At 48.5% G+C, this 12,555-nt stretch overlaps 1 protein-coding gene across 2 annotated transcripts in view; it reads left to right on the forward strand.

Moving 5' to 3' along the window:
* Nucleotides 1-12,555, forward strand: part of LOC146019929 (testis-expressed protein 2-like) — a 75,002-nt gene that overhangs the window by 54,281 nt on the left and 8,166 nt on the right. For both annotated transcript variants that reach the window (XM_083152600.1, XM_083152599.1), the window contains exon 8: nt 2,286-2,418. In XM_083152600.1, the coding sequence (XP_083008726.1) occupies nt 2,286-2,418 (133 nt within the window). The remainder of the gene's footprint in view (nt 1-2,285; nt 2,419-12,555) is intronic.

A 12,555-nucleotide genomic window follows, 5' to 3' on the forward strand; every position in this document is an offset into this window, starting at 1 on the left:
CACTGAGCAGCACCGATCTGCAGTAATGCCGCACTCGCACTGCAGGAAGCATCACATACGCAGGCCCATCCACTGTGCAGCATCGATCTACAGTAATGCCGTGCTCGCAGAGCAGGAAGTGTGACATACACAGGCCCATCCACTGAGCAGCAATGATCTGCAGTAATGCCGCACTCACAGTGCAGGAAGCGTGACATACACAGGCCCATCCACTGTGCAGCACTGATCTGCAGTAATGCCACGGAATGGCCTGTTCTCCTTGTGTCATCCTGGGATTAGTCAGGAGCAGCTGCTGGCGACAGCACAGGACATGGCCATGTGCATGATACTAACCACAGCAATTATAAATCATTATGGGGAAATAAGTCATTTCACATCCCAACCTGCAAATAGCAGCCAAAGCCTAATCTCAGGATTACTGTAGCTCTGATTTACCATTAACCCCTAATGTGTCCCAACTGCTGCCATTGTACAGGGGAGGCATGTAGTGACAGATAGACAGACAGATAGATACATGGATAGATAGATAGATAGATAGATAGATAGATAGATAGATAGATAGATAGATAGATAGATAGACATGAAGTAGACATAAATAGAATCCACATCGAATGATTTTTAGAACACTGTCGATCTGCATTCGATTCGATGCGTGCTCCCGTTTCCTCAAAATCGAAAAGAAAAATCGATTGTGCAGCCAAGGAAATATCAAATTCTATCCAGTAAACCGAATGTGTACAATGTACCATGAATGTAAATCAGGGTTGCCTACCCTCCCGCATTCAGCGGGAGCCTCCCGATTTTTGAAGGAGCCTCCCGCTGCCCCGCAAATCCTCCGGATTCTCCCGGTTTTACTGCACGGCTCCCCAAAAATGTGGACTGCGCATGTGCAAGTCCAGAATGCCGGGGGAGCAGCGCCTGAACTGGCAACGTCAGGACGTTGACGAAAAGCTATACTGGCCACCGCGGGGTTGTGAGAGGGGTAGGCCGTAGCCTCAGTATAGTGGCACACAGGGAACACATACCTGCCGAGCTGCACAGCGCCTAGGTAGCCATCAGCGGCGCCACTAACAGTATGAGCACAGTATAAGGTAACAGTGTGAGCAGAGACAGTACAGTCATCAAATAGAAGACACGGGATACATTTGGCTGAGTGCACTGTTCCTAGGCAGCCATTGCGGCACCATCTTGAAGCTTCCTGTAGGGTAGCGTGGGTGGTCGTGGTGGCGGTGGTGGGGGAGGAGAGAGTCACTGAGGCCTGGGCAGAGTCAGTGAGGCCTGGGGCTGGAGTTGGTGGGGATGGGGGAGATAGAGTCACTGAGGCCTGGGCAGAGTCAGTGAGGCCTGGGGCTGGAGTTGGTGGGGATGGGGGAGATAGTCATTAAGGCCTGGGCAGAGTCAGTGAGGCCTGGGGCTGGAGTTGGTGGGGATGGGGGAGAGAGAGTCACTGAGGCCTGGGCAGAGTCAGTGAGGCCTGGGGCTGGAGTTGGGCCGTCCCTGGGCTGAGTTCCACGCCACGGTGTCTGCAGGAAAGGTAGCCACTGCTGGTGCCTCCTGAGGGCAGAGGCCCCCTCTCCTGTATTCTCTCTCCTGGGGATGAGCCTGGGGATACTGCTGGTGCCCTCGCGTAGCTCCCCTCACCTCTTCCACCAATAGTCACCGGGAGCCTGGACGCGGGATAGACACCTGCAGACATCTCTGTGGGGCCTCCGATAGGCCGGACCGCTGCTGCCTGTGGGATCCTGGCCCTCTCTCCTCTGCTCTCCTGGTGGCTGTCACCACAGCTTGCCCGTCTCGCCCACCAACGGGCGCGATCCAGAAGTGGGGCTGGGTTGCCGGGGATGGGAGCTCAGTGGATGGAGCGGGAGCTCCCAGTGTGCGTTCCTCCCAGACCCCAGCAGAAGGGGGCACCCGCCTGCAGGACCGATGCGTCCTGTCCATCCCGCCGCTGCTCCGGCGGTTTGCAGCGCATTACTGCCAGGGGTGCACATCGCTGCCTTCTTCCCTCTTCTAACCACCGCCACGGCGCATGTTGCTCCGGAGGCGAGGGATGGTGGAGCTCCGTGGATGGGGGACCGGAGCTCCACGTGCATGCAACCACCCCCCGGCCTCCACAGGAAGGTGTATAGTGCCAGATCTAATAGAAAATCGAATCTAACATCGAATCTAACGCAAAACGAAGTGTGTGTACATAGCTATAGATAGATAGATAGATAGATAGATAGATAGATAGATAGATAGATAGATGCACAGATAATCTGCAGGTGTGATGTTATCTTCCTCAGGGCTGTGGATGGATATGGAAGTCAGTTACAGCGGCTCCTTACAAGTGACATTGGAGACAAAAATGAATTTATCCAGACTAGGAAAAGAAGCTGCGATGGAGGAACGTACCGCGTATGTGAGCCGGAGACACAGGTACCGTACGTTCTCATGTCACCTCTGCAGCACAATAGTATATACACAGTCCTGTATACGGGTATATTATTCTATACACAGTCCTGTATACGGGTATATTATTCTATACACAGTCCGGTATACGGGTATATTATTATATACACAGTCTTGTATACGGGAATATTATTATATACACAGTCCTGTATACGGGTATATTATTCTATACACAGTCCTGTATACGGGTATATTATTATATACACAGTCCTGTATACGGGTATATTATTCTATACACAGTCCTGTATATGGGTATATTATTATATACACAGTCTTGTATACGGGTATATTATTCTATACACAGTCCGGTATACAGGTATATTATTATATACACAGTCCTGTATACGGGTATATTTACTCTATACACAGTCCCTGTATACGGGTATATTGTTCTATACACAGTCCTGTATACGGGTATATTATTCTATACACAGTCCGTATACAGGTCATATTCTATACACAGTCCTGTATACGGGTTTATATATTCTATACACAGACCTGTATACAGGTATATATTCTATACACAGTCCTGTATACGGGTATATTATTCTATACACAGTCCTGTATACGGGTATATAATTCTATACACAGTCCTATATACGGGTATATTATTATATACACAGTCCTGTATACGGGTATATTACTCTATACACAGTCCTGTATACGGGTATATTATTCTATACACAGTCCTGTATACAGGTATATTATTATATACACAGTCCTGTATACGGGTATATTACTCTATACACAGTCCTGTATACGGGTATATTATTATATACACAGTCCTGTATACGGGTTTATTATTCTATACACAGTCCTATATACGGGTATATTATTCTATACACAGTCCTGTATACGGGTATATTATTCTATACACAGTCCTATATACGGGTATATATTATATACACAGTCCTGTATACGGGTATATTACTCTATACACAGTCCTATATACGGGTATATTATTCTATACACAGTCCTATATACGGGTATATTATTCTATACATAGTCCTGTATACGGGTATATTATTATATACACAGTCCTGTATACAGGTATATTACTCTATACACAGTCCTGTATACGGGTATATTATTATATACACAGTCCTGTATACGGGTATATTATTCTATACACAGTCCTATATACGGGTATATTATTCTATACACAGTCCTGTATACGGGTATATTATTCTATACACAGTCCTATATACGGGTATATTATTCTATACACAGTCCTGTATATGGGTATATTATTCTATACAGAGTCCTGTGTACGGGTATATTATTATATACACAGTCCTGTCTACGGGTATATTATTATATACACAGTCCTGTATACGGGTATAATATTCTATACACAGTCCTGTATACAGGTATATTATTCTATACACAGTCCTGTATACGGGTATATTATTCTATACACAGTCCTGTGTATGGGTATATTATTCTATACACAGTCCTATATACGGGTATATTATTCTATACACAGTCCTGTATACGGGTATATTATTCTATACACAGTCCTATATACGGGTATATTATTCTATACACAGTCCTGTATATGGGTATATTATTCTATACACAGTCCTGTGTACGGGTATATTATTATATACACAGTCCTGTGTACGGGTATATTATTATATACACAGTCCTGTGTACGGGTATATTATTCTATACACAGTCCTGTATACGGGTATATTATTCTATACACAGTCCTGTATACGGGTATATTATTCTATACACAGTCCTGTGTATGGGTATATTATTCTATACACAGTCCTGTGTACGGGTATATTATTATATACACAGTCCTGTATACGGGTATATTATTCTTTACACAGTCCTGTGTACGGGTATATTATTATATACACAGTCCTGTATACGGGTATATTATTCTATACACAGTCCTGTATACAGGTATATTATTATATACACAGTCCTGTATACGGGTATTTTATTCTATACACAGTCCTGTATACGGGTATATTATTATATACACAGTCCTGTGTACGGGTATATTGTTCTATACACAGTCCTGTATATGGGTATATTATTCTATACACAGTCCTGTGTACGGGTATCTCCTATATATTTGGCTACATCTGTCACTCAAAGTGGGTGTCTGTGTCTATAACGCTCTGTTCCTGGACTTTCCTCTTAATGTGTGATTGCCTTCATCTGTGCTGAACACCTTTCTGAGAAATTAACCTGTTTAAAACAGGTGATGGCAATCATACATTAAGGGGAAGTCTAGAAACAGAGCATTGTGTCCCTCCTGGAGAGGGTCATGTTGGGAGGTATGTGACAGAGAACCAGCCCAGTGAGCCCACAGACAGTGCCAGACACCCACTGCCTTCCCATGTTGCCCAGCACTGCTACTCCACAGCCACCAGGTGAGCGCCCCCCTCCCGCGATTTGCGGCAAAACCTCCCCCTCCGCGCGCCCCCCCCTCCCGCGATTTGCGGCAAAACCTCCTTCCCCCCCGCGCCCCCCCCCCTCCCGCGATTCGCGGCAAAAACACCCGCTCCCCCACGACCCCCCCCTACCGCGATTCGCAGCAAAAACACCCCCGCGACCCCCCCTCCCGCGATTCGCTGCAAAAAGAACCCCCCCACGACCCCTCCCGCAATTCGCGGCATAACCACCACCCCGCGACCCCCCCTCCCGCGAATCGCGGCAAACCCTCCCCCGTGACCCCCCCAATTCGCGGAAAAAACACCCCCCCGGGACCTCCCTCCCGCGATTCGCGGCAAAAAGAACCCCCCCGCGACCCCCCCTTGCACGATTGGCGGCACCCCCCCTGCGACCCCCCTCCCGCGATTTGCGGCACCCCCCCCCCCCGCAATTCGCAGCAGCCCCAGGATTGAATGGCACATGCAAAACACTGACATGGCTATGGTCGACAATGAAAAAGGTTGACATGAGTTTTTGAAGTTATTTTTTTCATTTTTTGAATGTTTTCATATTCATTCTCATGTGTCGACATGGACAACAATGAAGTGGCACACTTATGTCAACATTTACATGTGTTGACCTTTCTGTGTTGATTTTTTCTTGTGGCGATTCGCGTCACACCCCCCCGCAACCCCCCCTCCCGCGATTCGCGGCACCCCCCGTGACCCCCCACCTCCCGCAATTCGCGGCAACCCCCCACCGGAACCCCTGTGAACCCCGCCCTCCCGCGATTCGCGGCACCCAACCCCGCGACCCCCCCCTCCCGCAATTCGCGGCACCCCCCGTGATTCGCGGCAGCTCCAGAATTAAATTGCACATGGAAAACACTGACATGGCTATGGTCGACAATGAAAAAAGGTTGACATGAGTTTTTGAAGTTTTTTTTTCATTTTTTGAATATTTTCATATTCATTCTCATGTGTCGACATGGACACCAATGAAGTGCCTTACTTATGTCAACATTTACATGTGTTGACCTTTCTGTGTTGATTTTTTCTTGTGGCGATTTGCGTCACACCCCCCCCACCCCCCCACCACAACCCCCACTCCCGCGATTCACGGCACACACACACCTCCCCCGCGATTCTCGGCACCCCACCCCGTGACCCCCCCTCCCGTGATTCACGGCACACCCCCGCGACCCCCCTCCCATGATTCGCCGCAACCCCCGCCCCGTAACCCCCCCTCCCGCGATTCGCGGCACCCACCCCTGCGACCCCCCCTCCCGCAATTCGCGGCCCCCCCCCCCCCCCCCCCCCCCCGCGATTCGCGGCAGCTCCAGAATTAAATTGCACATGGAAAACACTGACATGGCTATGGTCGACAATGAAAAAGGTTGACATGAGTTTTTGAAGTTTTTTTTTCATTTTTTGAATGTTTTCATATTCATTCTCATGTCTCGACATGGACACCAATGAAGTGCCACACTTATGTCAACATGTTGACCTTTCTGTGTTGATTTTTTCTTGTGGCGATTCGCGTCACACACCCCCCCCACCCCCCCTGCAACCCCCACTACCGCAATTCACGGCACACACACACCCCCCCGCGATTCTCGGCACCCCACCCCGTGACCCGCCCTCCTGTGATTCACGGCACACCCCCCGCGACCCCCCCTACCATGATTCGCCGCAACCCCCGCCCCCGTAACCCCCCTCCCGCGATTTGCGGCAACCCACCCCGCGACCCCCCTCCCGCGATTCTCTGCAATCCCCCCCCTCCCGCGATTCGCAGCATCCACCCCCCCACAACCCCCCCTCCTGCAATTCGCGGCACCCCCGCGACCCCCCCTCCTGCAATTCGCGGCACCCTCCGCGACCCCCCCTCCCGCGATTCGCGGACACCTAAGTTGCAATACAGGGCATCTTTCATACAATTCTAACCATATTTCTCATATACAAACGTTCACAAATTAAGGGGGCGCAGCCCCTTACGACGGTGTGAAGAGCGCCCGTAGGGCGCGATGAATCACCTAGTATTATTATATACACAGTCCTGTATACGGGTATATTACTCTATACACAGTCCTGTATACAGGTATATTATTCTATACACAGTCCTATATACGGGTATATTATTCTATACACAGTCCTATATACGGGTATATTATTCTATACACAGTCCTGTATACGGGTATATTATTATATACACAGTCCTGTATACGGGTATATTATTATATACACAGTCCTGTATACGGGTATATTACTCTATACACAGTCCTGTATACAGGTATATTATTCTATACACAGTCCTATATACGGGTATATTATTCTATACACAGTCCTGTATACGGGTATATTATTATATACACAGTCCTGTATACGGGTATATTATTATATACACAGTCCTGTGTACGGGTATATTATTATATATACAGTCCTGTATACGGGTATATTATTCTTTACACAGTCCTGTGTACGGGTATATTATTATATACACAGTCCTGTATACGGGTATATTATTCTATACACAGTCCTGTATACAGGTATATTATTATATACACAGTCCTGTATACGGGTATTTTATTCTATACACAGTCCTGTATACGGGTATATTATTATATACACAGTCCTGTGTACGGGTATATTGTTCTATACACAGTCCTGTATATGGGTATATTATTCTATACACAGTCCTTTGTAGGGGTATATTATTATATACACAGTCCTGTATACGGGTATATTACTCTATACACAGTCCTGTATACAGGTATATTATTCTATACACAGTCCTATATACGGGTATATTATTCTATACACAGTCCTGTATACGGGTATATTATTATATACACAGTCCTGTATACGGGTATATTATTATATACACAGTCCTGTGTACGGGTATATTATTATATACACAGTCCTGTGTACGGGTATATTATTATATACACAGTCCTGTGTACGGGTATATTGTTCTATACACAGTCCTGTGTACGGGAATATTATTATATACACAGTCCTGTATACGGGTATATTACTCTATACACAGTCCTGTATACGGTATATTATTCTATACACAGTCCTATATACGGGTATATTATTCTATACACAGTCCTGTATACGGGTATATTATTATATACACAGTCCTGTATACGGGTATATTATTTATATACACAGTCCTGTATACGGGTATATTATTATATACACAGTCCTGTATACGGGTATATTACTCTATACACAGTGCTGTATACGGGTATATTACTCTATACACAGTGCTGTATACGGGTATATTACTCTATACACACTCCTGTTTACGGGTATATTATTCTATACACAGTCCTGTATAGGGGTATATTATTATATACACAGTCCTGTATACGGGTATATTACTCTATACACACTCCTGTTTACGGGTATATTATTCTGTACACAGTCCCGGTAGAGTCCCAGGTTGCCAGTCCTGTATTAGTCCTCTCTCTGGTCATTTGAACCCCCCCAGCAATTTCTCCACATGAAATGCTGCTGTTCTCCTTTAGGACCATCCTGTATGTACCCGCTGCTGGCTCATTACCCCGGCTCTGTACGCAGCGCTCTCACACACCAGTTAATAAGACCTGTCAAGGCATTTTTAGCTCACACAGACACATTAAACACTGGATTGTGCAAGTTTTAATTTTCCCGAATTAATTATATAGCGCTGGTGGGTGTAATTAGGCCTTCTGCTCCATCTCACTATAATTAGGCCATGCATGGAGCACAGATGTGCTGATAACAGCAAACCTAACCAGTGTAAGACTGAGTAGATACTTGTGATATTAATATTATTGCATTTTATTTATAAGGCGCGCCGTACATAGGACACACATTGGAACAATACAGAGAGCACAGGACTAAACATTACAGTAACTGAGACACTGTAACAGAGCACAGATAACAATTAGCAGCACAATTCCCAGTACACAATACAGCTGAGATGTGGGGAAGCAAAGGAGGTGTCCGCATATTTCCAGGGGCCGCTGCCATTGGTAGAGATGAGCTATTAAGTGCGAGGTGAGACGCCGTTATAGACAGTCGCCCGAGTAGGAGAGCACTGTATCTGAAGTGCGAGGGAAGAGGGCCCTGCTCCAAGGAGCTTACAATCTAGAGGGCAGGGAATATTCAATACAGACAGGTGACATGAGGTGCAGGTTAGGAGGCCTGATGTCATGAAGTGAGCATGACAGGGATGGGCAGGACATGAGGCAGAGGGTAGGAAGAGTGGCCTCGGTACTTGGTTATGCGGAAGGGCACACTTTAACGGGTTTTCAAGGATGTTTTGAAGCTTTGCAAGGTCAGGGAGAGTCTAATTAATCAGGGGAGATCGATCCAGTGATGGGGGCAGCGCGGGCAAAATCTTGGATATGCGCATGCGGTGCAAAGGGTAGAGGAGAGGCGGCGGTCATTGGCTGACCGGAGAGGGCGCGAGGGAGCATGTAGGGAGATTAGATTGGAGATGTAGGGAGCAGTGGAGTTCAAAAGGGCTTTGTATGTGAGGGTGTGGAGTAGGGAGAGGATTCTGTAGGGAACGGGAGCCAGTGCAGGTTTTTGTGAAGGGGCTAGGCAGCAGTGGAAAGGCGGGAGAGGAAGATGAGTCTAGAACAGACTGGACGGGAGCGACCTGGTAGTGTGGGAGGCCAGTGAGGACAGTGTGGAGGGGAGCGACCTGGTAGTGTGGGAGGCCAGTGAGGACAGTGTGGAGGGGAGCGACCTGGTAGTGTGGGAGGCCAGTGAGGACAGTGTGGAGGGGAGCGAGCCGGTAGTGTGGGAGGCCAGTGAGGACAGACTGGAGGGGAGCGACCTGGTAGTGAGAGAGGCTAGTGAGGACAGACTGGAGGGGAGCGAGCTGGTAGTGAGAGAGGCTAGTGAGGACAGACTGGAGGGGAGCGAGCAGGTAGTGAGAGAGGCTAGTGAGGACAGACTGGAGGGAGGCGAGCTGGTAGTGCGGGAGGCCAGTGAGGACAGACTGGAGGGGAGCGAGCTGGTAGTGAGAAAGGCCAGTGAGGACAGACTGGAGGAGAGCGAGCTGGTAGTGAGAGAGGCCAGTGAGGACAGACTGGAGGGGAGCGAGCCGGTAGTGTGGGAGGCCAGTGAGGACAGACTGGAGGGGAGCGAGCTGGTAGTGAGAGAGGCTAGTGAGGACAGACTGGAGGGGAGCGAGCCGGTAGTGTGGGAGGCCAGTGAGGACAGACTGGAGGGGAGCGAGCCGGTAGTGTGGGAGGCCAGTGAGGACAGACTGGAGGGGAGCGAGCCGGTAGTGTGGGAGGCCAGTGAGGACAGACTGGAGGGGAGCGAGCTGGTAGTGAGAGAGGCCAGTGAGGACAGACTGGAGGGGAGCGAGCTGGTAGCACTGGAGGCAAGTAAGGACAGACTGGAGGGGATGAGCTAGTAGCGCAGGAGGCCAGTGAGAACTGACTGGAGGGGAGAGGGCTGGTAGTGCAATAGGCTAGTGAGGACAGACTGGAGGGGAGCGAGCTGGTAGTGTGGGAGGCCAGTGAGAACAGGCTGGAGGGGAGCGAGCTGGTAGTGCAATAGGCTAGTGAGGACAGACTGGAGGGGAGCGAGCTGGTAGTGCGGGAGGCCAGTGAGGACAGACTGGAGGGGATCGAGCTGGTAGCACTGGAGGCAAGTAAGGACAGACTGGAGGGGAGCGAGCCGGTAGTGTGGGAGGCCAGTGAGGACAGACTGGAGGGGAACGAGCCGGTAGTGTGGGAGGCCAGTGAGGACAGACTGGAGGGGAGCGAGCTGGTAGCACTGGAGGCAAGTAAGGACAGACTGGAGGGGATGAGCTAGTAGTGAGAGAGGCCAGTGAGGACAGACTGGAGGGGAGTGAGCTAGTAGCGCGGGAGGCCAGTGAGAACTGACTGGAGGGGAGTGGGCTGGTAGTGTGGGAGGCCAGTGAGAACAGGCTGGAGGGGAGCGAGCTGGTAGTGCAATAGGCTAGTGAGGACAGACTGGAGGGGAGCGAGCTGGGAGTGCGGGAGGCCAGTGAGGACAGACTGGAGGGTAGCGAGCTGGTAGCGGGGGAGGCCAGTGAGAACAGATTGGAGGGGAGTGAGCTGTAGCATGGGAGGCAGTGGCGTAACTATAAATTTTGCTCCCCCCTGCCAAAAAATCTATTGCCCCCCCCCCCCCCCCCCCCCCAAGTGCAACGGAATCTGCTGCGCTATGTTAGACACTGTAACGGAATCTGCTGCACTATATAAGACCCTGTAACGGAATCTGCTGTGCTATATAAGACACTGTAACGGAATCTGCTGCGCTATATAAGACACTGTAACGGAATCTGCTGCGCTATATAAGACACTGTAACGGAATCTGCTGCACTATGTAAGACACTGTAACGGAATCTGCTGCACTATATAAGACGCTGTAACGGAATCTGCTGCGCTATATAAGACACTGTAACGGAATCTGCTGCGCTATATAAGACACTGTAACGGAATCTGCTGCGCTATATAAGACACTGTAACGGAATCTGCTGCGCTATATAAGACACTGTAACGGAATCTGCTGCACTATGTAAGACACTGTAACGGAATCTGCTGCACTATATAAGACACTGTAACGGAATCTTCTGCGCTATATAAGACACTGTAACGGAATCTGCTGCGCTATATAAGACACTGTAACGGAATCTGCTGCACTATGTAAGACACTGTAACGGAATCTGCTGCGCTATATAAGACACTGTAACGGAATCTGCTGCGCTATATAAGACACTGTAACGGAATCTGCTGCGCTATATAAGACACTGTAACGGAATCTGCTGCGCTATATAAGACACTGTAACGGAATCTGCTGCACTATATAAGACCCTGTAACGGAATCTGCTGCGCTATATTAGACACTGTAACGGAATCTGCTGCGCTATATAAGACCCTGTAACGGAATCTGCTGCGCTATATAAGACACTGTAACGGAATCTGCTGCGCTATATAAGACACTGTAACGGAATCTGCTGCACTATATAAGACCCTGTAACAGAATCTGCTGCGCTATAGAAGACACTGTAACGGAATCTGCTGCGCTATATAAGACCCTGTAACGGAATCTGCTGCGCTATATAAGACACTGTAACGGAATCTGCTGCGCTATATAAGACACTGTAATGGAATCTGCTGTGTGTGTATATATATATATATATATATGCAGACTCACTGTGAGATATATATATATATATATACACATACACACACACATATACAGTATATATATATATATATATATATATATATATATATACTGTATATGTGTGTGTGTGTATGTATGTATGTATGTATATAATCTCCTATATATTTGGCTACATCTGTCACTCAAAGTGGGTGTCTGTGTCTATAACGCTCTGTTCCTGGACTTTCCTCTTAATGTGTGATTGCCTTCATCTGTGCTGAACACCTTTCTGAGAAATTAACCTGTTTAAAACAGGTGATGGCAATCATACATTAAGGGAAAGTCTAGAAACAGAGCATTGTGTCCCTCCTGGAGAGGGTCATGTTGGGAGGTATGTGACAGAGAACCAGCCCAGTGAGCCCACAGACAGTGCCCCAGACACCCACTGCCTTCCCATGTTGCCCAGCACTGCTACTCCACAGCCACCAGGTGAGCGCCCACCTCCCGCGATTTGCGGCAAAACCTCCCCCCCCCCGCGCCCCCCCCCCCCCCCTCCCGCGATTCGCGG

The sequence above is a fragment of the Crinia signifera genome, chromosome 7, assembly GCF_055691185.1.
Source record: "Crinia signifera chromosome 7, ASM5569118v1, whole genome shotgun sequence".
In the NCBI taxonomy this organism is placed as follows: Eukaryota; Metazoa; Chordata; class Amphibia; order Anura; family Myobatrachidae; genus Crinia; species Crinia signifera.